Here is a 27,360-nt window from a genome sequence, read left to right as displayed (position 1 = left end):
TTATAAATGAAATCTAGTTTATTATCACAGAATCAGAGTAAAATAATAACCCGCAATTGTCGTTGATTTGTATCATTGTAACATTTCTGCCGTATATACAAGCTGTAATGTAGAAAACAGGTAATCAACTGCTTAACTTGATCCAAAGTGCGTGAATTTTATCTATTTTACAATATTTCCAGAAGTTCACTACATATATATCATGATACATTGCACATAGCCTATTTGTAATCTAAGGTGTGTATTTTTTTGTTTGTAACACGGATTACTTCAGCCAAGATGTAAAGTATGCAATTACAAAAGTGCTGATACGATTTTTCATTATTTCTGAGCTACACAGAGTAGATGTACTGTAACACACTATCCTCACCGCTATGATTTGGTGAGGATTTTTTCACTACGATATGTATGACTTGCTTCCAAAAAGCTACTTTCATAGGTTTATTATAAATACAAATTCTCATCTCTGAAGTTGCAAAATTTTGCAGCGTCTGAAGGTACGCATCACACCGAATCCTTGTTAAATTGTGCTTACGTTTTATTTTATAAAGCTTTTCCTTTTGTCTATTTCAAATTCAAAGGGTATGGATTCTGCAGGCGTCTACAGAGCTAAGACCGCCACGCAGAGTACAAAGGATATTTAGTCCAAACTTACGGTGCACGATATAAAATGGTGATATTTTGAGGAGATGGTAATAAACATATCTATTTTGATAGAGAGAATACTCTTATCTGGTGGAAGGACGTCGACGGCGACCACCATGATGATGGCTGTGAGATAGCGACAGTCATAGTGATGCCATCAGTGACAGCAATGAACCCTGGGTAATTCACGTTATCTAGACCTTCAAATAATAAACAGTCAAATTGTCCATTAAATCTCAGTTTTACAATGCCATTCCTCCCTTTTGTAGCAATATAAATATTGCCGTGTGAATCGACATCTAAACCCCGTGGATTCTTTAACCTATCATTGCGATATGAAGTCAGATAATTCAAATCTGAATCTAAAACATGAATGACATGCGTTTTTTCATCTGATACTAATAGATGGTTGTTGCTAGTAGCCATTACAGAGTGTGGCAGAACAAATTGGTCACGGACTCTTTTAACAGGCTTTCCATCTCTGATATTGTATTTGATCAAACTTTTACCTTTGCTGTCAGTGACAAAAATACATGCTGCAATTACAGTAATGCCCTTGACCTCAATGTCTGCACTTTGGGGAAAGGTTTTATCGATTTGTCTATTTTTGTCACAAATGATTATTTGATTATTACCAACGTCAGTGACAAAAAGGTCACCATTATCGGATATGAACACAGCATATGGCCTGAATTTCTTGTCGAAGCGACCATCAAATCTGATAATTTCTATGACCACCTTATTCTTATTGAGTATTTGTATGCGATTATTGTCTCTGTCACAGATTACAAGCTGATCTCCATGCCATGTCAGATCTTGTGGTTTATTAAACTGTCCTGGCCCTGTACCAGGTTTCACACTTCCCAATACCCGCAACATCCACTCAGCACCTGTTGATACAAAGCACATGTCAAAGGTCAGGTGAGTGTAAACGACAGAATTGCAGGAAAGTTTTCATTTCCCTTTAAGATTGGAAAATATCGTCACGGATGTTTTCTGTAAACATGGCAGGTCATGCAATGTCTTGGTAAGGTTTGGGCATATCAATAAATTTTCTTTAAAGCCCGGGGACATTCTTTTGTCTGCATATATTACCAGCAGAAACTAGTTAACATGATCAGGGAACCCCCGTAAAATGGTACTGGCCTGCAAAAACACACTCCATATCCACCCAATATTATTGACCTAACTAGAAAAACTGTTAACGCCTGTTGTCTATTGATGTGTAAAATAAGCATACAGGTTATCGACAGCTAGCTAAATCTGAAACTCAAAAGATTGAAATATAATCAGGTCCCAATATCATAGCATTTTACATGGAATGTGGCATTCAGGACCACTGTCGAGCTAAATAGGTCCATTTCAGTCATTCACCGCACAGTACTTTATATCATGCCTTATGTTCTGAGACGAACCGTGGTCTTTTCGATACAAAAAGTATTGAATGGATGAAATATTGCATGTGATGGCAGCCCGATTGCCACCATGACATGTTCAACTCTCACCTGCCATATGACCATTCAGTGATTTCTTGTTACCAATGTATTTTGTGCCACCAATAGCCTCTGTCTTATCTTTTGCTGGGCCAATCTCTGAAATAAAACAAGGCCATAGTCAGATACAGGAAAATCGTGTCTAGTACTTGTCACATCCCTTGATAATCATCCATGACTACCACACATTCTCAATCTATTGTCACGATAATGGCATTTGAAATATTCTCACAACAGTTGTGTACTAATTTGCATTAAAGGTATACATTCACCTGTAATCTAAATATGCCCATATATGGTCAAAAGGGCGTTCCTTGGTATTCAAAATGCCCATGTGAGGGCGCTGTTTTTAAAAAGCGGCCACCCGCTTAAAATCTGTGATTGGTTAGATTTTCTCTTCCTATGGTAACTGTGGCAAAATTGGAACAGGTGACAGTATACCTTTAAGCAGTGAATGTAAAAGATTGAATTATTTGTATCAATTATATGTTGTTTGGGGATGTTCTGTTTTGCATTCACCTTCGTTTACTATGCTGTAACAGAGTTGGGTTTGAGCGGAGGAGTAACAGGAGCGGTATATGTAATATAAAATGCTTCATTTTAACAGAAGAAGTCATATATTTGTCGGTACGTGCTAGGTATGTGACTTTAAAAACCTGATGTGATTTTTTTTTCTGATGCTAGATTATTCATGGTCTATTCAGTATCATATATCAGCGTCTTCCTCGTTACACTTTACACGATGAGAAGAATATGAGGCGTAAAAGTTTTGGGTGGTATACCATCACCCATCTTGTTTTGTTAGATCGACGGTTAATCGTAAGGGTAACGTGTGAATTGTATAAGTCTTTAATCTTATACTTTACTTTCACTATTAAGACAGTTATGGATTTTTATATGACCAAGGAATAACAAACTAAGAGAATAAGTTTTTCCAAAACCACATTTCAAACAATGTGTATCACCAGCGAAATAAAAATAAAAAGTCAAATTTGTCATGTACTTAACTGTGATGCAGTGGTCAAAAATAACCTTCTTCTACAATTGCCCATGTTGTATCGGCAAACATGTAAGAAACATGGTTCTTTGGCAGACTTTGCCAAGTTAATTTCAACATGTGACGAAATTATTTTTTGTTTCAAATTTGATGGCTCGAGGTTCCAAGACAAGTATGTAACTGCATTGAAGTTTGTATTCTTTTGAAAGCTTAGATATTAGCAAATGCTGTCAAGTTGCATGACTTACAAAAGTCTGTTTACAAACGCTGCTGGTTTTCCTGTCGAAGCTTGTACCCATGATCGGTAACACAATAAGAAGTGTGTCTAAGAATACTTTTTTCTGTCTTTATCTTTCCTTGCAAGACTTGTTATTTTTTTTAGACTTGAAATCAATCACGGATTGTTAAAAATCACATCATAGACAGCTAACCAGAGGTTGAAACAAATATCCTTGACACATTTTACAAGATTTATGTATCAGCTTTTGATCACGTAAATTTCAACTACAAATACTATATCGTTTGTCACATTACCTTTTGCTGGTTCCGATTTTATAAGTTCAGCGTTGACCATATCCTTCAGCTCGCCATCAGTGATGTCTTCATGGAATCCTATTCTGTATCTGACCTTGACTTCGATTGCCAACCTAACAAGTTTTGCTGTCTCCAGAAGTTCCGCTAAAGTGCTGTAATGGCTGTCACTAAGATGACCAAGTTCTTTCAGTTTAGCAAATAAGGCGCGTGGGTCTTTAATTTTCTCCCTTTCTCGTTTGTGAATAGGCTGATGCTTGAGTTCGTCGGCATGAAAGAGTATTTTATTCAGATCATCTTGGGGTGAAAATGAAACAATATTATACAGTAATACATCAACAAGTGCAATAAAGGGTGAACAAGGTCGAGTTTCCATGTATGTATATAGGTATAGTAAAATCATCAAATATTGGCTGAGATTGTTAAGAATGATAAAAATAGAATAGTTTTCAAAATGTTATGAGTTCCAAATAAGTAACATAGATGTACAGCGTTACAACGTTTGGGTGAAAAGTGTCAAGTTACTACTACAAAGCTACATGGCTTTGGAGAGGTATGGGAAAACCAGGGTGTTGGTGATGAAGTAAGATTTTTAAAATTATTTAAGCAACGATGTATAGATATGGAGATACAGCAATTAAGAGCAACCAGTAGATTGTATCTATACTCCACATTCAAGAAGGAACTTTGACTAGAACCATACTTGTTACACCTTGAAAAACCTGTGTTCAGATTAGCTCTCTGCAAATTCAGAACCTCAGCTCATTCCCTTAAAATAGAAACAGGACGATGGAACAAAACCCCACGTTTAGACAGAACATGTAATTTGTGTTCCATGAACCAAGTGGAAGATGAATTCCCTTTTTTACTTGTATGTCCCAATTATCAAGATCTGAAGGCTAAGTTTATATCACGCTATTATTACAACCCAACTGTTTTATATAAGTTTACGTTGTTGATGTCCGCAGAAAATTTAAAAACTCTAAGACAACTTAGTAGATATATATTTTTTGCAATGGAGCGTAGAGACGACTATATGAGTAATGTAAATTTCACTTAATCTTGTCGTCTGTTTTGTAATTAGTTTCCATGATCTGGTGTTATTGTAAGTTACTTTTTCCAAGTGACCCATGTACGATATTACTTATGTCTTTGTACATTTTGGCCGGTGGCCATAAGTACTGAAATAAACTTGACTTGAAAATGAAACAATTTTGTCGGTAAATGCTATATATTTTACGGTATGATTTTCCAATAAAAAGTCCGAAGTCAACAAATAGAATAGCGCAGCCAAAGACACGTCACCTGACTCACCATATCTCATGGATATACATAATGATGTCTTTTGTTAACAAATGCGGGTCACAAACAAAATTGACATAGGGCAAGTTTTACGCTGACGGAGGACGACATTGTCCGCAGTAAAACATTCAAAGTAACAGTTGAAGAGGCGGTTTAAAGGCCGTGAGCGTACAAGAAGTGACTACCGTTATGTATTCCGCAGCTGGATTGCCAGTGGTGGATAACAATAGATACTCTCATAGATTCTACTTTATATTGTAAAAAAACCATCAACATGAATTCTGCTATAGCTCTCTGGATACCGAACATTTCACATGGTGATTTGTGAATCAAAATTGTAAACCTTCGCTGAAGGTGATGCATTTGGTGCTAATACTCATCGGTGTATTGTTTGTATTTTAAGCTATAGCCACCTCGAGTACTTTTTTACAACTTAATCCAATATTCACAAAACGTAACATATATAACATGAAATTAAAGTTAGTCAATCGTTCTCGGAGAAAATTTTTCTGATCAGATTTTAAGAATTTTGAATGGCCAGTCTGCGATATCTGAGCGCGCGTTGTCGTCCGCTGCCGTTGAACGATCCTGGCCGGAAAATGGAAGTAGAAGCCGCACTTCTGCAACCGTGCATGACTATTTTCTGTCGTCTACGTTGTTGTCGATACTTGTTGAGAAAATATATGGAATAGTACTTCTTTTACGGCCTTTATTTAAATTTTACTGACAGATATTAGGCGAAAACCAATTGCATTTTTTCTGGTCACGACGAGTTTTGGAAATTTGTAAAGGCTTGATCACTGTGGAGTGGATAACTCGTGCAAGTGTCATAACAGTAGTGTTGAGATCACAAAACTGCCATTGAACCTGTAGCTCACTTGAACTGTTTGTCTGCATTTCATGATCTGTTTTATAGTTTCGATATCTGTACCGTTGCAAAACAAGTTTCCCACCTCAGGGATAGTAAAATTCAATCATAACAAGGCAGTATTGCTGAAGGCAATGAGTACTTGGGCCGTGATAGAGTAATTTTGAGGACAATATATACTACTATTCAAATATGGTCTTGAATTTCCTCCTGTCAATGAGGCATTTGATTAACTGGTTATTAACGAAGCAATGGCATGACAACGGCAAAATATGTCTAGCAACTTTTGTGGAGTTTGAGGCAGGGGTTCTTTATTTATTGCGGGAATTGCTTAAACTCCTTAAATATTCAAATTACAGCAAATTTCTTTTGTTCTCGATGGTAGATGTCTAATATTTAGATTGGCATATTTAGATTTCTACCCTATAGTTATCCCTATATACCAAAAATCGGACATCCAGCTCTATTGGCTTGCTCAGAATTAGATATGCGCATAATTAATGAGGTACAATATGTGGTGTCATAAGGTGTCCCACCATACCATTATGAGGGTGTAGCACTTGTGGTTACTGAGTTGTGGACAAATATATATATTTGAGGTCAAAGGTCATCGAGGTCACGTGACATTTTGTCAAAATAATTGTATTGCTAAGTTATTCCTATATACCAAAAATCAGACCTCTAGCTCTATTGGCGCGCTCAAAATTACATATGCACATAATTAATGAGGTACAATATGATATGTGGTGTCATAAGGTGTCCCATCATACCAAATATGAAGGATGTAGCACTTGTGGTTACTGAGTTGTGGACAAATATATATATTTGAGGTCAAAGGTCATTGAGGTCACGTCACATTTTGTCATAATAATTGTATTGCTAAGTTATTCCTATATACCAAAAATCAGACCTCTAGCTCTATTGGCTCGCTCAAAATAAGATATGCACATAATTAATGAGGTACAATATATGGTGTCATAAGGTGTCCTTTCATACCAAATATGAAGGGTGTAGCACTTGTGGTTACTGAGTTGGGACAAATATGTATATTTGAGGTCAAAGGTCATTGAGGTCACGTGAAGTTTTGTCAAACAAATTATATTGTTAACTTATCCCTATATACCAGAAATCAGACCTCTTGCTCTATTGGCTCGCTCACAATTAGATATGCACATAATTAATGGCGTACAATATGTGGCATCATAAGGTGTCCCATCATACCAAATATGAAAGGTTTAGCACTTGTGGTTACTGAGTTATGGACAATAATGTATATTTGAGGTCGAAGGTCACCAAGGTCACATGATATTTTGTCAAAATGTCTGAGATATCTGCGTGAACCGATGGACTCACTGATGGACTCACGGACGGATATGAGCCAATCTATAAGCCCCTGGACTTTATCCATGGGGACAAAAAAACTGTGTCACTGCATCCTTTAGGCAATATGAATACGATGAGAAACTAAATTTTTATTTTTCTTGGCATCATACATGCGAGTCTATGGAGAGCTGCCTTATACATGGGAGTCTATGGAGGTGTAAACTAAAAAGTCCTCTAACACGGCCAAATTTGATAGCATTGTGAAACAAATCGACGTGCATCTGTATGGGGTTGGGTACTCGGCGTGAACGGACGGACGGACGCATGGACATGACCAAACCTATAAGTCCCCTCGGACTTCGTCCGTGGTGATTAAAAACAACGCAACAGTTATTACAGCTACACCGGCGGTAGGTTCATATCCAGAGCCCCGTACGGTCTGCCGCCGTCGCTTGAAAACAATCTCATGCTCCCGGCCATATGGGCAGCTGGCCGGATGCATGACTTCCCGGAGAAGGCGAGCTGTCACGTTCAAGCTCAGGATTATTTGTCGATCAAATTTCAGTAAATTTACCTATAGGCTGAAATTTCGCCGAAGTTTGACAAAATTACATCGATTTTTCAGGTTCATATGCGACATTTTTGAGTTTTGAGTGCAGACAGAAATAAGTTTTGAGGCAACATGGCTGCGACCCCATGTTGACCCCTAGCCCTGCGTACTATGCTATGTGCTACAGCTAACACACAGCATCGTACGCAGGGCCAGCGAGAGAATTGCCGACATCGACGGTTATTTACGAGAAGTGAATAAAAGACTGTCATTTTTGGAAGCGATCGAGTAGCTGAGGTAGGCTGGGATACGACTTGGGCCCAAGAACGCTGAATTTCGGCAGTAATTTGGCTTTTTACGTCAAGTCCCAAAATGGATTTGAAGTCACCGACCCAACGTACGGGTCTTTGAAGGGCTGTGGTGTGCGGGCGGTTAGCTGTAGCGGAATACACAGCATCGTACGCAGGGCTAGTTGACCCCCAAGTGAAAATGTGTTCGCGATCAAATCTTCCTATATTTTTTTCAGAATTTTCAACAAAATCATTGCTTCTTACATCTTTTGTAAAATATAAAATACTAAAATAAAACTGCGATGTGCCATGTCTCCAGATTTCTAAAATATCGTTCGTTGACCGTTCGACGCAAACTTGTGACGCAGTTGAAATTCAATACTGACCGCCAAATAATCTTAATGAGACGAGATCAGTCTAGACATCCTCCAAATTATCCAACCATTCGCATTGGAGTTCAGCTCGCTTAGAGTATCATAACATTTTTCGGCCTTCTTTTAGATCGACCCTAATATCTCCCATTTAGGAAATAAATACACAAGCTACCTCGACAAAACTTCGTGCACCATCCAAGACCAAACGCACTACAAATCTGTCTTGACGTCATCATCTCCTTACATGGTAATCGGCATACCGTATTTTTTAGCAAAGGGGACACAGAATACGTCGGAGTATTCAGTTTCAAAACGTATTACATTGTGTGATGTTGTCAAAAAAAGTCATGTTACTGCAGTGGTATAAATTACAAAACACAAAAGTTCAAATCAGTTTATTTTGGACTGGCTTTACCCAACATTTCATATTGTTTCTTATGCCAGATTTGACCACGTGCTTACTGGCGACCCCTTTTCATGCAAATTTTGTGTCAAATGATGTGTTCCCCTGGAAAAACAAACGTACGATTTCTAAATGAAGGAGGCAAAATTTGCCCTCAAGACTCGAAACCACCCCTTTATGGGGTGTACCTAGCTATTTTTAACGAGCTTCTCGAATCTGCAGCTCTATTTCGAAATGATGGTCTGGTTTTCTCAGCTCAAGGATAAGTGTTCTCCATCGCTGTGGGCATTACTATTCTCAACCGGGGGTACAGTTTCCAGTCGTAATGTTTTTCATTGTGTCCGGGATATAAAACCTTTCCTTTTCAAAATTTCTCTTTGATTAACACTAATCCACATCTTGTCAGTGATTAAACATGTTTTAAGTTTAAATGTTAAATTCTGGTCTCGAGCCCTCCTGTTCGACCAAACCGAAATTACCCCTCCCACTTTGGCTCGTCCAGTGGGTGTAGCAAGGGTCGTGCCATCGCCTAGTAAACGGAGGGTGCATTAATTGTTGCATTTCGATGCACATTTTGATTATATTCAGAAGATTTTGTGGCAAAAACTCAGATAGAGAAGCATTTATAATCACATCTCACTTATTCAAGACTGGCTGAGAGCAGCACTTCCATTCAGTTAACATCATTACGCCATTTATTATGCCAAGAAAGATGAAGCCAATACATTTCGCCCACCCTGGTCTCAGCCAGAAATGGTTATACCTTACAGTTGTTTCCCACGGAATGAAAACAAATGTACTTGGACTGAGGCCCAAGTACAATAAGAAAGTCGCCGAGACGCATGCGCACAATTCTATTTTAGTCGCGGTGTGCAAAAATTCAGATCACTGCTGTTGTGCAAGAATGCCAGCAAATGAACACTGTGTCATCAGCAATAATACTAACGCTGACTTTTCCATCAGCAAATCCCTGTAGACAAAGGTGTCCAAAGGTTATTGGATTTTTCCCTTCACAAAAGAAGGTGATGATAAATATTGTAGTATATTTTATTTTTCGACCACTAATAATTATTGAGCATGGAAAATATTGAAATCAGAAAACCATTATCTCGCTGCTTTAACTCATTCAAGTGCAAGAATTTACGAACAAAAATATGTACTCTTACCATCTCCGATCTTGTCTGCTAGACTGCCAAGATATTTACTGAAGTTGCTAACTCCTGTTGCCGTACTTGTTGAGGACTTGTCACTTTGAGAGGAACCTACCGATAGCGTAAATGTGAATATTGCTTATTCATTGACCGTTTGAGTCGAACAGAAACTTGCATTTTCTTATTTAAAAATTTGGGAAACAATATTGGAAACTGACTAGATGCGAAATGGGAGAACATATCTGCTGGAGATTTTTGTCAATTTGTTGTAAGGGAGCATTCAATTTTTACGGGGAGAAGGGGTAGGTGGAACTAAAGCTACAAATGAAGTGCATAAAGTGACCCCCTCCTGAAATTAATCTTTTTAAATTGGACCCCCCCTAATTCATTAATTGTAAAATGTTGTACCCCTCGAATTATTAATCTGAAACACCATTGGAACTAATTTTGGATAATTAGATCGTCATATTGTTCAAATTTCTCAAAAGTGTTAGATGCCGTATAACTGAGTGTTGCAATATTTCAAATTACTCACAAAAACAACTGCATCGCTTAAAGAGAAAACCAGATGAGCTGACATTTGCAGATTAAAGCGACATTACTTATTTGTCCAATTATCCCAAATTAGTTGCAATTGTGTTCTGATTAGTATGATTAACCCTTTGCACCCCAAGGCCCTTGGGTGGAGTTGACATTTGAAACTACCGTGTGGCGAGACGTCTGACTTCGGATATAATCAGAGACTATCCCAATAACCATATATTCTCAGAGTCATCATAATACACTTTCCCAAAAATATGCAAATTACGGTTATGTGACTCCATTAAATATTTAAAATGGCCGCCAACATGTAAACATTTTAATTTTTTCTACATGTTATTGTCATAGGATACCCTCATTAGTTCATCATTTTCCATGTCCAACTTATTGATTTCTGTCAAATCAGCATAGATTGACATAAAATTGTAAAATCAATGGTGAAGATACAATAGGCATCACAGATTCTATGAGTCAGTCAGAAAATTCCTATCACTACCGCATGTCAGACTCCCATTAGTGTCCAAATGATGTAAATGCAGGCTACACTGAAGAATCATTTCTAGCATACTCAATTTGACGCTGTAACCTCATCCCCTTTCCCAGCATATTTTGCTGTAAATCTGACGAAGGATTAAGGAGTTTCATTGTTTTCTTTACTTTAAATTTTTCACCAACTTCTATATTCGCCGTAGATAACATCTCTAGATATAACGCTATAATGAAAATTATCTATCTCACCAATTTAACCTCGGTAGCCAGAGCCGGCAAAAGCTGGTAGACAGCATTAACCATGAACTGATGACCCCCCCCCCCCTCGCCTGTGGCTCGTTAGGATATGGCCGTTACATGGGGAATACTAATCGTTTTAGACAATGCATAAAATCATTTTAAACCATGCATACCATTCATGCATGCATAAGCAAGATTATTTTGCAGGAAGGATCCTCATTTTATCAAAACTAATCAAAATGTCTGGTAGTAGTTCTTTAATTTCCATAATTTCCATTACTTTATTTCCAATTTCCTTACCGTTTCGCGTATAGTACTGTTTACATATGACGTCATGATTGCAACATTTTCAACTTCCACTTTAACCCAAGGCGAAATCAAATGTAATAGCCTTTGAGGTGCGGTAATATTTTTAGCAGGCTACTTACACCTGGATGCCCACTTACACCTGGATGCCCTTGAGAACTTCCCCACGCCTAAACTTAACATCAAAATTAACCGTAAATTCTCAATGTAAATTTTTCGTAAGGCCAGTCATATTATTTTGCAACTTTCCACAAAATGTTATAGAGTTGACCAAATTCCAAGCAATTATATCATTTTCTTTAATTTCCATACCTTTACGGATTTGCATATTACACAATTTATATATGAGGTCATAGTAAAAATGCACTTTATAGAACGTCATATGTAACAATCACATGGTCCACGAACTATATCATGTGACAGTCATGCGATCGCCATTACAACAGTCATATGATCATCACATGACAGTCATGTGATCATTTGATCAAAACATGACAGAGACGTAATTAGATCCTCAAAAAATACTATTTCCCCATAATTGTATAGTCAAAGCTCGATATTGTTGCTTATGTAAAAGGCCGTAGTTAATTAAATCAGCTCCTTGATCTGAAGTGGGATTTTAAATGAATAAATCAGATCTAATGTATGCAGATGAGTTGAAGAATATGAAAATCGCTCAATTCAAAACCATTGTTTTTTTCACCCTCCGGACTGATAAGAATCAACATACAAATTTTTGAAAGTCGTTCAATATAAGTCATATTTTCGAAATGCGATTCCGCCAGGATGAATGTTAAGGTTACGGACTCTAGGGAAGTCACATTGTCGGAGACAGAGATTAAACAGTTACCTTCTCCCTTATTCTCATCCTTCTTCCAAGGGTTTTTGCTTGATGCTGGAGCACTCATGCTTCTTGTAGTTGTATATGGTGTTAGGCCTATTTATACTGTCCTCTTTTCCCTGAGCCCAACCTGCAGGTTAAAGTATGAGTTTATCGGTTCATTTATCATCAAGAAAGATCAGGATGTTTCAACAATCATGAGGTCATTAAGACTTTATTTACTGTTTGCAGAAACATTTTAAGATAAATTTTTCATGTTATGTATCACTGCCATAGCCAGAAAATATCATTCTCCACCTCGTCATTGGTACAAGATATCGTTACAATCATGCCTTAAAAATAGAAAAAGAGAGAAAACTACCGTGGATATGAACGAACACATACGCCAAGAATGCTGGGATTGAATTTGAGCCCTCTGTGTCAATAACTAGATACAGAAAGTCTTTTGAACTGAACGCTGGTTTTCAGCTTGCAAGTGGAAGTTGGGTAGGAGATATCAATGATCAAACGCACAGATATTGCTTGTTTTATATTGGAAAAAAATATTCATAATTTTCTCGTAGACTACCATGAATAGTGGATCTGCATTTTCGGTGAAATTTAACAATCAAATTTCTTGTACATATATGCACTTGTGACCATCCTATTCTAATCATTGACACATAGATTTATATCAATTAACAAACATCTATTTAATAGTGCACAGATATTGCCAGTTTCATATACGTTTGTTACTTTGGGCATTTGAAAAAATCGGAGAACTTGTTTTTTTATTCTCCCCTCCCCCTTCCAGGGGTGTTTGTGAATGCAGCCTAATAAAACGGATCTTGTAACTAGTTCGTAACAACCTCTATAGGAACGGAAAGAAGGTATTGAAAGTATAGTTGTTTCAGTCACTTAGCCTATTGCATGCGCCTCTGATATGAAATTTAAACTACGGCTAAAACGTACAATGAATACGTCAATTCTATCTAATATATTTTGAGAGTCTCAGATGACTGACCATGGACATTGCCAAAATCGCACATGTATACGTCATGACATTTGTTCATGCCGTTTTACTGACGCCAAAGACGTATGTCCCATACGCACAGTCCCTGCTTTCGTATATCAATGACGCTCACCCCTCTGTCTGTTCAGTGCGAAAAATGGCCGTTTGGATGATAGGCGCTCGACTCATCTTAAAATCACTTGTCTGTAATTTTTATGTCGAAACATGCATTAAAGCGCGAGTGTCGTTTTTTATAAAAGTGACCGGATACTGGTCCAGGGGGTGTAGTAGAAAGCATAACCTCCACAATAAACCTTTCGAATGGAATTGATCAGGGCCAGGGGAAGGGCACCGCCGTAGTTGATAGCGCTTTAGTGTGGTAGAAAGTGCTCAAGGCGCTATCATATTAATAAATGTGCGAACAGAAATCATGCGGCCTGTTTTTGAGTCATACAGTGAGCAGCGCCCATAGTAAGGCTGTGGCCGCTCGGCTGTCATATACACCAAGGGGTGTAAGTGTGTATGAGTAACAGTAGAGTTAAGCGCCACAGCCGTGCACTGGGCGCCTTTCTCTGTATGTCTCAAAAGCTGTCCGCATGATTGCCGTTTGCACATTTATACATTTATTTAATGAAATGTATGTTTCAACATTAAAATTACAGACAAGTGATTTTAAAATTAGTCGAGCGCCTGTGATTCCAAGTACCTGTGAGCCTCCCCAAATGGTTCCAGTACAGCTAGGGACCAAACTATGGCTATTGGAAAGATCTCCGTAGCGTTAAGCTTATTATAGGGTTTGTCACGAACTGTTTAAGAGCACATTTCAAGCAATCCCCTTGTTGGTTTCCCCTACGGTACGGAGGCTTCTACTCGTACTATGTAGATAAACACATGATTGTCCTGTTTCGCTCAACTAGCAATATTCACAAAGAGTCTCAACTGTTTTCGTTCCGGTGAATTTGAATCTTGACTTGTTATCTTCTTGCTAATGATGGCTAATTCTTCATCAAAATAGCTTCAGCTTCAGAAGATTAAAATGATTCAACAAGAGCAGCTACTTTCGTCAACATCCGAGAATTCAAAGGTGCTAAACGCGTCTGATAGAGGGATTAACATAAAAAAAATTGAGCTATAATCCTGTTTAGTTAATGCATGGTGAGAAGTGGAAACATTCGAAATATTGAAGAGCTTTTAAATTTCTCACCAAGCAAGTGATTGATTTAGTCATTTGTTTTCAGACCTAGCAACTACTATCGAAATGTTTTCCTTCGTGTGGTACATGAATGATGGTCTTTCTTGAAAAGGCGGATCTCTTGCAATGAGGGCTGCCATCAATAGCAGCAACGAATTCTTACCTTACTCGTAAGAGAACCTTACGAAGAAGAAGTTGCAGCTCTCCTATGTTAATTGTAGATGTTCAGAAAAACGCTTCCCTAGCAACATTGTGCAAAAATGTAGCAAAACCGAACTAGGTATAGTGTTTGGGGCAAAGTCCATGCGATGTTTGTTTGTTTACATTTATTTTTTCCAATGACCTGATGAGGTCATAGTGTAAGAACGGAAATTGCCATATTGTTTCTTGAGTGAATAGTTTGTAAAAGACTGTTTCATGAGTATTCCTGACGTGTTTATTCTCTATTGTATCTGCAGTCGGGAAACTCTTACTCGCTTCAATGATAATTATTTTTGACGTTTCATTAAACAGGCTTAAAAATAAAACTTCCGCATTGATTTTGTCATCGAAGTCAGTGATTGAACAAACACTAGGCGCTCGAATAAAGTCATTAAATTGGCCAAGCATAACCCTAAAGATGCTGTTCAACACATGTTTTATGATCTTATCTCTTAAAGAAGCAAGAACTGCATCCAGCGGTGTCACTATCTGGCACTCACGGAGAAAGATACATACCAAAACACTGACAATTTTTGACAACTTTGAGATTGACGATAAAAATTATTTTACCATAATATCGTCAAAAAAAACGAAAGGTACAAAGGATTGCAAACTTATCAGTCGAAAATGCCTATTCCACCATATTGAATAGAAAAATGATTTCTACTACAATTGTGCTATTTATCATAGCATTTCCAAAGATAATCTTCCTAAGACAACATGTCAAATTAAATTCACTTTTTGAAAAATATTTTTTATGACAAAAAGACAGAGAAAGGATGGACAAACCACAATAGAAAAAGGAAGAACAAACACACCAATAGGCCCAAATAGCCCAATAGGCTTCAAACGTCTTCTCAGTAAAAATATTGTTCTATGGACATTACTTCCTTCACTTTTTGGATAAAGAAATTCTTAGTTAACTTAGTATTGGTATATCTGATGGCGTAAATTTGAAATTTCGCAATTAAAAATAAGATGATTTAAGAGAATTGTTTCTTGATTATCACGAACGCCAAAAAGTACTGTGTAACATGACAGTGAAAGCTTATTACTACTTAGTTTTGTATTACAGAAAGCTTCAAAGCCATTCCAAAAATGCTGCTCACGTTTACATTACCAGAAAAGGTGTTCAATTGTCTCCTCTTGACCACAATATTTACAATTAATATCGGGTTTGATTTTATCACAAAAATAACAAGATTCGGTGAAGAATTTGAAATTGGAAGAGTTTTCTTCTGTTGTTTTTTTTTTATATGGAAGTCTCCATACTTGTTTCCAATTTACCTCAGGGTGATCGACGTAACTTATGTAAACATTTTGATTCAAAAGTAGCACGCACAAATTCATTTTTATAGAAAGCCTGTAAAAGTCCCTTGTGTCACCTTTTTCTTTATTAATTCTATTTCTGTCAATCAAAGGTATTCTGCATTCACCATTGTTTTCACGAATGATGCGTTTCCATAAATTTTATATCGCATTTATTATTATTATTATTATTATTATTATTATTATTATTATTATTATTGTACTTGGGCCTCAGCCCAAGTACATTTGTTTTCATTCCGTGGGAAAAAACTCTGTAAGGTATAACCATTTCTGGCTGAGACCAGGGAGGGCAAAATGTCTTGGCTTCATCTTTCTTGGCATAATAAATGGTATAATGATGCTAACTTAATGGAAGTGCTGCTCTCAGCCAGTCATGAATAAGTGAGATGTGAATATAAATGCTTCTCTATCTGAGTTTTTGCCACAAAATCTTCTGAATATAATCAAAATGTGCATCGAAATGCAACAATTAATGCACCCTCCGTTTCCTAAGCGATGGCACGACCCTTGCTACACCCACTGGACGAGCCAAAGTGGGAGGGGTAATTTCAGTTTGGTCGAACAGGAGGGCTCGAGACCAGAATTTAACATTTAAACTTGAAACATGTTTAATCACTGACAAGATGTGGACTAGTGTTAATCAAACTGAAAGTTTGAAAAGGAAAGGTTTTATATCCCGGACACAATGAAAAACATTACGACTGGAAACTGTACCCCCAGTTGAGAATAGTAATGCCCACAGCGATGGAGAACACTTATCCTTGAGCTGAGAAAACCAGACCATCATTTCTAAATAGAGCTGCAGATTCGAGAAGCTCGTTCAAAATAGCTAGGTACACCCCATAAAGGGGTGGTTTCGAGTTTTGAGGGCAAATTTCGCCTCCTTCATATAGAAATCGTACGTTTGTTTTTCCAGGAGAACACACCATTTGACACAAAATTTGCATGTAAAGGGGTCGCCAGTAAGTACGTGGTCAAATCTGGCATAAGAAACAATATGAAATGTTGGGTAAAGCCAGTCCAAAATAAACTGATTTGAACTTTTGTGTTTTGTAATTTATACCACTGCAGTAACATTACCTTTTTTTGACAACATCACACAATGTAATACGTTTTGAAACTGAATACTCCGACGTATTCTGTGTCTCCTTTGCTAAAAATACGGTATGCCGATTACCATGTAAGGAGATGATGACGTCAAGACAGATTTGTAGTGCGTTTGGTCCTGGATGGTGCACGAAGTTTTGTCGAGGTAGCTTGTGTATTTGTTTCCTAAATGGGAGAGATTAGGGTCGATCTAAACGAAGGCCGAAGAATGTTATGATACTCTAAGCGAGCTGAACTCTAACGCGAATGGTTGGATAATTTGGAGGATGTCTAGAACCGGGTCTAGAATGATCTCGTCTCATTATTAGTCCCCGCGGACGAAGTCCGGCGGGGACTTATAGATTGGGTTCCGTCTGTGCGTCCGTCCGTCCGTCCGTCATCAACAGTTTCTCAGACACTGCTGAACCAATTTCGTTCAAACTTGGCACAAAGGCATAGCACTATGACCTACAGATGCACGTCGATTTATTTTGTGATACGATCGAATTTGGCCGCGAGGCGGCCATTTTGTTGCGATTTTTCATGTCTTTGGACCATAACTCAGACATCCTTGAGCAGATTCTGTTCAAACTTGGCACAAAGGCATAACACTATGGCTTTCATATCCATGTCAAATAATTTTGCGATATGATCCAATATGGGCGCGAGGCGGCCATTTTGTTGCGATTTTTCATGTCTTTGGACCATAACTCAGACATCCTTGAACAGATTCTGTTCAAACTTGGCACAAAGGCATAACACTATGGCCTACATGTGCATGTCAAATTAGTTTGCGATACGATCCAATATGGCCGCGAGGCGGCCATTTTGTTTGCGATTTTTCGTGTCTTTGAACCATAACTCAAACATCCTCGAACCGATTCTGTTCAAACCTGGCACAAAGGCATAACACTATGGCCTACATATGCATGTCAAATTATATTGCGATACGATCCAATATGGGCGTGAGGCGGCCATTTTGTTGCGATTTTTCATGTCTTTGGCCTATAACTCAGACATCCTTGAACCGATTCTGTTCAAATTTGGCACAAAAGCAAAACAGTATGCCCTTCATATGAACACCAATTTATTTCGTGAAATGATCCAATATGGCTGACAGGTGGCCATTTTTTTGCGATTTTTTCATGTCTTTGAACCGTAACTCAAACATCCTTGAACTGATTTTGTTCAAACTCAGCACAGAGGCAAAGCACGTACTATGGCATGCATATGCATGTATCAATTAACCTTGCGATAGGATCCAATATGGCTGCAGAACTACCATTTTGTTGGAATTTTTCATGTCTTTGAAGCGTAATTCAAAGGTCATTACACCCATTTTGTCCAAACTTGGCACAAAGATCAAGCACTATGGCATACATATCAATTTACTTCGTGACATGTTCCAATATGGCTGCCAGATTGTAAATTTTTTCCAATATCGCTGCCCAATGGTCATTTTGGATTTTTTCATGTCTTTGAGGCTTAATTATATGCAAATATTCCTTAACCAGTGTTGTTGAGACTTGGTACAAAGATAAAGTACTATGGCATACATATGCATGTCTACTAATTTTGTGCTATGATCCATATGGTCAATAGACAGCCATTTGATTTCAATTTTGGTGTGATTTTTTATGTCTTTGAAACATAGGTCACTGTCCCTCGATCGACTGATTTTGTTCAAACGTGATACGAAGATAAAATACTATGGCTGCATTCTTGTGCACATTAATTTGTTTCATTATATGATTCGAAATGGCTGAGGTGAGGGCATTGTTATGTGTGATGTAATCAAAAGTTCCTTCAGTGGTCATTACCGGCAGAGATGAGTCATTTATTGAACGTTCCTCAGATTACTTTATTATGCAAGTCACACCTGGCCTGATGCACCTGTTGCATCAATGTCATTCCACAGCGCGACCTAGACCACAGCTACCTAGACACCAAAGATTATAACAAAATGGACAAGCGGGGACTGTGTCATCAATGATGACTTGTTATTGTTAGGAACGCACACAGGGAATGCACAGCGTACACTGCGTACGTACGCAGGGCTAGCGAGAGAGTTGCCGACATCGACGGTTATTTACGAAAAAAGAATAAAAGACTGGCATTTTTGGAAGCGATCGAGTAGCTGAGGTAGGCAGGGATACGACTTGGGCCCAAGAACGCTGAATTTCGGCAGTAATTTGGCTTTTTACGTCAAGTCCAAAAATGGATTTGAAGTCACCAACTCTACGTACGGGTCTTTGCAGGGCTGTGGTGAGCGGGGCTATTTAAGCTGTAGCGGAACACACAGCATCGTGTGGTGAGCAATGCGAATTAGCTGTAGCGGAACACACAGCATCGTACGCAGGGCTAGCTGGATCAAATGCTTGAAGGGGCATACCGGCATGGAGCGACTATCATACTGCAGGTGCAAGTCATACGTTCATGATATTAGGAGATAAATTATTGAGAGCTGCAGAACACAAACTCATCCAAAAATATTCCTATTAGATCGATTCCTGAAAATAAGGCAACGCACCGGCGTATTTTTCCACTGAAATTCTCGCGTAAAATGTTAGCAGAATGTCGTTCTCTGAGGTCGCGACCTCGCTTGAACCGAAACGGCAAAGTAAACTAAGTCCTTTGTTGTACGTCTTTTTCTTTTTAAAGATTTCATGAAAAATACACGGCATTTACAATACACACCACTTCTACGCTTTTTTAAGTCAAATCTTTCCTTATGCATTGCATTTAACTAGGCATTGTTTAATTTTCTGTATGAGTTGCCCTGGAACCGAATTGTGAATGGATGCATTACAAAGAATTTACTTCCTATGGCCTGATACTAGAAATGTAACAATTTTCATTCCGCGATAAGTGGCGACATTTCCGAGGCGCGATTTTTTTTTGTCAGTCTGGTATTACGTATATTTCTCACTCACATCCATGGCAAGAAAGAAAAGTGATTCAGATCCGAAATTATTTGTAATGGCCGGGCAGCTCGGAATAAATAAATTGGTCCTCGGAATCGCCGCTTTTAGTTTAGCAGATTTTGATTTTTTTCAGAAACATAACGTATTTTCACCCATTTGGTTTGGTCTGTTATAGCATCTTTAGTCCAATAAATCAAGTTTACAGCATTGATGTTTTCAACAGCCTTCAAATATACAGTATTACGTTAAAATACACCATATAGTAGTGTTTCATTAATTTTAACCATCTTGACCTGATGGTGAAATATGGACTTCGCAGGAAAAGGGATACTGTACGATAGACCTGATCATCATTATTTATAATAGACACATTCTAAAGGTTTTATTTCTTATATACTAAATGCCATATTACATATATTAGAAATCTAGCCATAATTCTAAAAACCGGCAGCCCGTAGCCCGCAACCCGCACTTTTAGCAGATACCGGGGTCAACATGGGGTCGCAGCCATGTTGCCTCAAAACTTATTTCCGTCTGCACTCAAAACTCAAAAATGTCGGATATGAACCTGAAAAATCGATGCAATTTCGTCAAAATTCGGCGAAATTTCAGCCTATAGACAAAATTTCATCTAGGTAAGGTAAATTTACTGAAATTTGATCGACAAATAATCCTGAGCTTGAACGTGACAGCTCGCCTTCTCCGGGAAGTCAAGCATCCAGCTGCCCATACACAGTTGCCCATATGGCCAGGTTTATGAGATTGTTTTCAAGCGAGCGAGCCAATAGAGCTAGAGGTCTGATTTTGGTATATAGGAATAACTTAGCAATACAATTATTTTGACAAAATGTCACGTGACCTCAATGACCTTTGACCTCAAATAGATATATTTGTCCACAACTCAGTAACCACAAGTGCTACAACCTTCATATTTGGTATGATGGGACACCTTATGACACCACATATTGTACCTCATTAATTATGCGCATATCTAATTCTGAGCAAGCCAATAGAGCTGGATGTCCGATTTTTGGTATATAGGGATAACTATAGGGTAGAAATCTAAATATGCCCATCTAAATATTAGACATCTACCATCGAGAACAAAAGAAATTTGCCGTAATTTGAATATTTAAGCAATTTTCACTATAAATAAAGAACCCCTGCCTCAAACTCCACAAAAGTTGCTAGACATATTTTGCCGTTGTCATGCCATTGCTTCGTTTAATAACCAGTTAATCAAATGCCTAATTGACAGGAGGAAATTCAAGACCATATTTGAATAGTAGTATATATTGTCCTCAAAATTACTCTATCACGGCCCAAGTACTCATTGCCTTCAGCAATACTGCCTTGTTATTATTATTATTATTACAAGTTTAGGGGCTATAAGTATTATATAGAAATCTAATAACAGTTCATTGAAGCTGTGGGAATTCTGAAAAAGAGGTGTTGTTTATTTTAATTTTGTCAATAGGGGTGACTTCTAATTGTCGTACGTATATTCTCTCCGCCCAGTTAGGTGTTCCTTTTGAGATCACTACCCTTATGAATATTCATATACTTGCAAAAACTGACAGTCGCTGTGTCTGGCAGAGCCTGCTCACAGCTGCTGAGCTGCACAGCGTAGCCTTCGAATGCAGGCCCATCGTGGCAGTCGTGGGCGTGTAGAAAACAAGGCACAGCGACTGTGGAGAGTCTATGCCAGTGTAATTGGCCTTGTAAACGTATCTTCAGCGTGGCATTTGTAGTTGTGGCGAAAACCATAAACCCTCTCCCTATGCTGACGTTGTTGGTTTTATTTTGTTCATGTGCATTAACTGTAAGCAATCAAGGAAGTTTTGGGATGGAAATAGAGCAAAGGCATGAGTTTCCGCGAGATCTGTGCTACAAATATAACTTTACGCATGCGCACTCGTTTGCCAGTGTAATACGCCAATATGAGCATGCGCAATTGAGTGAACGTGCGCGTGAATGTGTAGTCTGCACACTACGTCTCGTGTCATTCAGCTTTGCGTGTTGACAGAAACTGGAATTACTGCAGAGAATACTTTTCAGGACATCACATGTGAGTCTCTAAGGTAACAAGTAGGACGTTTAGGAAATCCTTTCAGAAAGTTCACGCCGCCTGTGGCCATTTTGTGGAGTATAAGCTTATAGTTATACGTACCTGGAGCGTATACAGTATTTCTACTGTACAGTGTACTATATTGCCGGATAATATGCGATGGAATTTTGCGTTTCACGTCGTTCAATCATTCAGATGGAAATGCTGCCCTTCTCCAAACTTTGAAAAAAAAACAGGGTGACAGATTTGGAATGCTTACAATTGTATATCAAGAATGACGTAATTTAATGAGAAGACATTTGTATTCGAGCACGGCTACAGTTTTTGATTCGAGAACTCTCATCATGATGGACCGTGGTTGTATTCAACAATAGAGAGGGCAAGGGTGAGTCTAACTTTTCCTATGTCTATGTAGCACTTGTGCAAAAATAAGCGAATCCACAGGCCTTTGGCGAATCAATAAATGCGTTTTTCACCAAGCTGAAAGGTTGAAAGATCCGTCCGTCACTTTGGGAAGAGGTAGATAAATGCAGGCACATAATATGACTTTGTTCTGGACATTACGAAGACGACCGGCCGTGCGGTGGAACTTTGCAACAAAGTTTCAATATCTGAACTGACGTACTTGAATGACAGGCACAGGAAACGATGGCCAATAAAAACGCATTCTCGTTGCATTTTGATAATAATGTATCAATCACAATGACACAGAAATTATGCCTCCTCCCGGCAGAAGGGCCATGGCCAATTTTTAGCCCTGCTACAGTATGTCTCAGTGCTGAAAAGGCCATGTTGTTGTCAGGTTGTCATGGCGACTTTTAAAATTTGCATACAACTCTGAGAGTGAAACGGGTTGTTAATAGGTCACAGAACTTTTGAGTCCCACTGTCGTCCATTATACCTGTTTCCTTTGGTATTAAAGGTGTGCAAGTTGAAATTTTAATATGCAAATAGGTTACTATGGAAACAGGGTAGTAAAAATGGATATCATGTTTTGTCTTTCTAACCCAAAATAACCCTTTGGTAAATATTTCTGTTGATTACTGGATTTTTACACTGTATATTTGGTCTTTCTAACCAAAATATCCCTTTGATATAACATATTCTGTTGGTTACTGGATTTTAGGTGGAATCTTTGAAAAACTGGTAATTTTTACTCCTGAATGGTTACCATGGAAACATCTCACATTAAAATGAGTGTGATTTTTTTGGTGTGCTAACAAGAAAAACCCTTATTATCAATTTTTTACATCAATCAATAGTTCTTTAATAGGAATTAGGGAAAAAGTAACGTTTTCAATCCCAAAATAGTTACCATGGCAACTCAAAACATTAAGATAAGTCTTGTTTTTGTGTTCTCTGACCCGAACTCCCCCACTAGGTAATTTTCATATCAATCAAAGTAACTTTTCATGGGATATTAGAAAAACTGAAATTTTCAACCCCTAAAATGGTTACCATGGAAACATGGGGCAGTGAAATCGATATCATATTTGGTCTTTTCGACCCAAAATACCTTTATGGTGAAATTTTCACGGAAATTGAACCTATTATTATTCGCGTTATTATTTCTATATAATACTTATATTAATTATTATTGTACTTGGGCCTCAGCCCAAGTACATTTGTTTTCATTCCGTGGGAAAAAACTCTGTAAGGTATAACCATTTCTGGCTGAGACCAGGGAGGGCAAAATGCCTTGGCTTCATCTTTCTTGGCATAATAAATGGCGTAATGATGTTAACTGAATGGAAGTGCTACTCTCAGCCAGTCTTGAATAAGTGAGATGTGAATATTAATGCTTCTCTATCTGAGTTTTTGCCACAAAATCTTCTGAATATAATCAAAATGTGCATCGAAATGCAACAATTAATGCACCCTCCGTTTCCTATGCGATGGCACGACCCTTGCTACACCCACTGGACGAGCCAAAGTGGGAGGGGTAATTTCAGTTTGGTCGAACAAGAGGGCTCGAGACCAGAATTTAACATTTAAACTTGAAACATGTTTAATCACTGACAAGATGTGGACTAGTTTTAATCAAACTAAAATTGTGAAAACGAAAGGTTTTATATCCCGGATACAATGAAAAACATTACGACTGGAAACTGTACCCCCAGTTGAGAATAGTAATGCCCACAGCGATGGAGAACACTTATCCTTGAGCTGAGAAAACCAGACCGTCATTTCGAAATAGAGCTGCAGATTCGAGAAGCTCGTTCAAAATAGCTAGGTACACCCCATAAAGGGGTGGTTTCGAGTTTTGAGGGCAAATTTCGCCTCCTTCATATAGAAATCGTACGTTTGTTTTTCCAGGAGAGCACACCATTTGACACAAAATTTGCATGTAAAGGGGTGGCCAGTAAGCACGTGGTCAAATCTGGCATAAGAAACAATATGAAATGTTGGGTAAAGCCAGTCCAAAATAAACTGATTTGAACTTTTGTGTTTTGTAATTTATACCACTGCAGTAACATTACCTTTTTTGACAACATCACACAATGTAATACGTTTTGAAACTGAATACTCGACGTATTCTGTGTCTCCTTTGCTAAAAAATACGGCATGCCGATTACCATGTAAGGAAATGATGACGTCAAGACCGTGACAGATTTGTAGTGCGTTTGGTCCTGGATCGATGGTGCACGAAGTTTTGTCAAGGTAGCTTGTGTATTTATTTCCTAAATGGGAGATATTAGGGTCGATCTAAACGAACGCCGAAGAATGTTATGATACTCTAAGCGAGCTGAACTCTACGTTCCAGTCTTTTATCTTTTTTCGTAAATAACCGTCGATGTCGGCAACTCTCTCGCTAGCCCTGCGTACGTACGCAGTGTACGCTGTGTGTTAGGAACGCACACAGGGAATGCACAGCGTACACTGCGTACGTACGCAGGGCTAGCGAGAGAGTTGCTGCGAATCCGTAGCCTCTGCAACTCGGGTAGCTTGGTCATTGGGACTCCCAGCAGAACACACGTCAAGGAGTGGCAGGGCTCGTTTTCGCAGCAAGCGAGAGAGTTGCCGACATCGACGGTTATTTACGAAAAAAGAATAAAAGACTGGCATTTTTGGAAGCGATCGAGTAGTAGCTGAGGTAGGCAGGGATACGACTTGGGCCCAAGAACGCTGAATTTCGGCAGTAATTTGGCTTTTTACGTCAAGTCCAAAAATGGATTTGAAGTCACCAACTCTACGTACAGGTCTTTGCAGGGCTGTGGTGAGCGGGGCTATTAGCTGTAGCGGAACACACAGCATCGTACGCAGGGCTATCGCTAGCCCTGCGTGCGATGCTGTGTGTTAGCTGTAGCACATAGCATCGTACGCAGGTAGGGGTCAACATGGGGTCGCAGCCATGTTGCCTCAAAACTTATTTCTGTCTGCACTCAAAACTCAAAAATGTCGGATATGAACCTGAAAAATCGATGCAATTTGTCAAACTTCGGCGAAATTTCAGCCTATAGACAAAATTTCATCTAGGTAAGGTAAATTTACTGAAATTTGATCGACAAAATAGAGCTAGAGGTCTGATTTTTGGTATATAGGAATAACTTAGCAATACAATTATGACAAAATGTGACGTGACTCAATGACCTTGACCTCATATATATATATTTGTCCCCAACTCAGTAACCACAAGTGCTACATTCTTCATATTTGGTATGATAAGACACCTATGACACCACATATTGTACCTCATTAATTATGCGCATATCTAATTTTGAGCGAGCCAATAGAGCTAGAGGTCTGATTTTTGGTATATAGGAATAACTTAGCAATACAATTATTTTGACAAAATGTCACGTGACCTCAATGACCTTTGACCTCAAATATATATATATTTGTCCACAACTCAGTAACCACAAGTGCTACACCCTTCATATATGGTATGATGGGACACCTTATGACACCACATATTGTACCTCATCAATTATGCGCATATCTAATTCTGAGCTGGATGATGTCCGACTTTGGTATATAGGGATAACTATAGGGTAAAAATCTAAATATGCCCATCTAAATATTAGACATCTACCATCGAGAACAAAAGAAATTTGCTGTAATTTGATATTTAAGGAGTTTAAGCAATTTCCACTATAAATAAAGAACCCCTGCCTCAAACTCCACAAAAGTTGCTAGACATATTTGCGGTTGTCATGTCATTGCTTCTTAATAACCAGTTAATCAAATGCCTAATTGACAGGAGGAAATTCAAGACCATATTTGAATAGTTGTATATATTGTCCTCAAAATTACTCTATCACGGCCCAAGTACTCATTGCCTTAAGCAATACTGCCTTGTTATTATTATTATTATTATTATTGTTGTTATTATTATTATACTTTATTGTCCTAAAAAAGAATAATCACCTTACAGCTCAGAGGATAAAAATAACGACCTGACAGACATAAAAAACAAAAACAAAACAAAACACAGACTAAGTCAGAAAACACACACACACAAAAAAATACACTTCAGAGATTGAGTCTCTTAATGGCTGTTGGAACAAAGCTCTTGCTGTACCTTAATTTGTTACACTTCATTTAGTCATCATACAACAGCCCTTCAAAAGAAATGTTATGCAACCGTAATATGTAACAAAATCAGTAGCTATATGGTATTTATGTGTAAAACATTCATAAGAAATAAATTCATCCTTATCATCTCATAGATCAGCAATGTGATTGACTCCTTTGTTCAGCCAGTCATTATAGCAAACATTTTACAACATATCGGAATGTTTTCATTATTCCCATAGTATTTCTGAAATAACTTCTTGAAAATTAGTTAGTGGAGTAAACTGTACAATGCTTCCAAAATTTTAAGATATATTTTAAAAAATGAAGGAATTACGATATTCGTTTTGAATTGAGTTCAAAATCTATCATTTTCAAACGGCCTTTATCGAGATAAGTACGTTCTCGCTCTCTTAATACAGTCATCAGTGTTACTTTCCCTCTAATTGTCAGGTCACGTGATCTCAAAATATCTAGTTTGTCACACATTTTTCTTATCTTAGTATATATATTGAAAAGATTTTTTTCATTTTATCGTAACTCTAAAAAATATCCAATTATCTAATAGGCCCACTAGTTGGTGGAATACAATCGTTATCCAATTGCGCCTTAAGTTGCCCAAAAGTTGCAATTCTGTCTTTTCTAAATCAAAATATAATCCCGGAAAATTACGGAGAGTCTTTCGACAAAGCGATAGCACATTTTACAGAA

General features: G+C 38.1%; 1 protein-coding gene across 2 annotated transcripts in view; it reads right to left on the bottom strand.

Moving 5' to 3' along the window:
- LOC139151940 (uncharacterized) overlaps positions 1-27,360 on the bottom strand; it is a 116,633-nt gene continuing 89,273 nt past the window's right edge. Inside the window, exons 1-6 of one of the 2 annotated variants that reach the window (XM_070725001.1) lie at positions 14,690-14,826; positions 12,353-12,473; positions 9,943-10,038; positions 3,670-3,963; positions 2,151-2,237; positions 1-1,535 (exon numbers count right to left, since the gene is read on the bottom strand). In XM_070725001.1, the coding sequence (XP_070581102.1) occupies positions 706-1,535; positions 2,151-2,237; positions 3,670-3,963; positions 9,943-10,038; positions 12,353-12,410 (1,365 nt within the window). In that variant the 5' untranslated portion in view covers positions 12,411-12,473; positions 14,690-14,826 and the 3' untranslated portion in view covers positions 1-705. Of the gene's footprint in view, positions 1,536-2,150; positions 2,238-3,669; positions 3,964-9,942; positions 10,039-12,352; positions 12,474-14,689; positions 14,827-27,360 lie in introns of those variants that run through there. The other variant, XM_070725002.1, reaches the window with a different exon arrangement.

This window comes from Ptychodera flava, chromosome 15 (genome assembly GCF_041260155.1).
Source record: "Ptychodera flava strain L36383 chromosome 15, AS_Pfla_20210202, whole genome shotgun sequence".
NCBI classification, from domain to species: Eukaryota; Metazoa; Hemichordata; class Enteropneusta; family Ptychoderidae; genus Ptychodera; species Ptychodera flava.
This window is presented reverse-complemented; position numbering and strand designations above follow the sequence as displayed.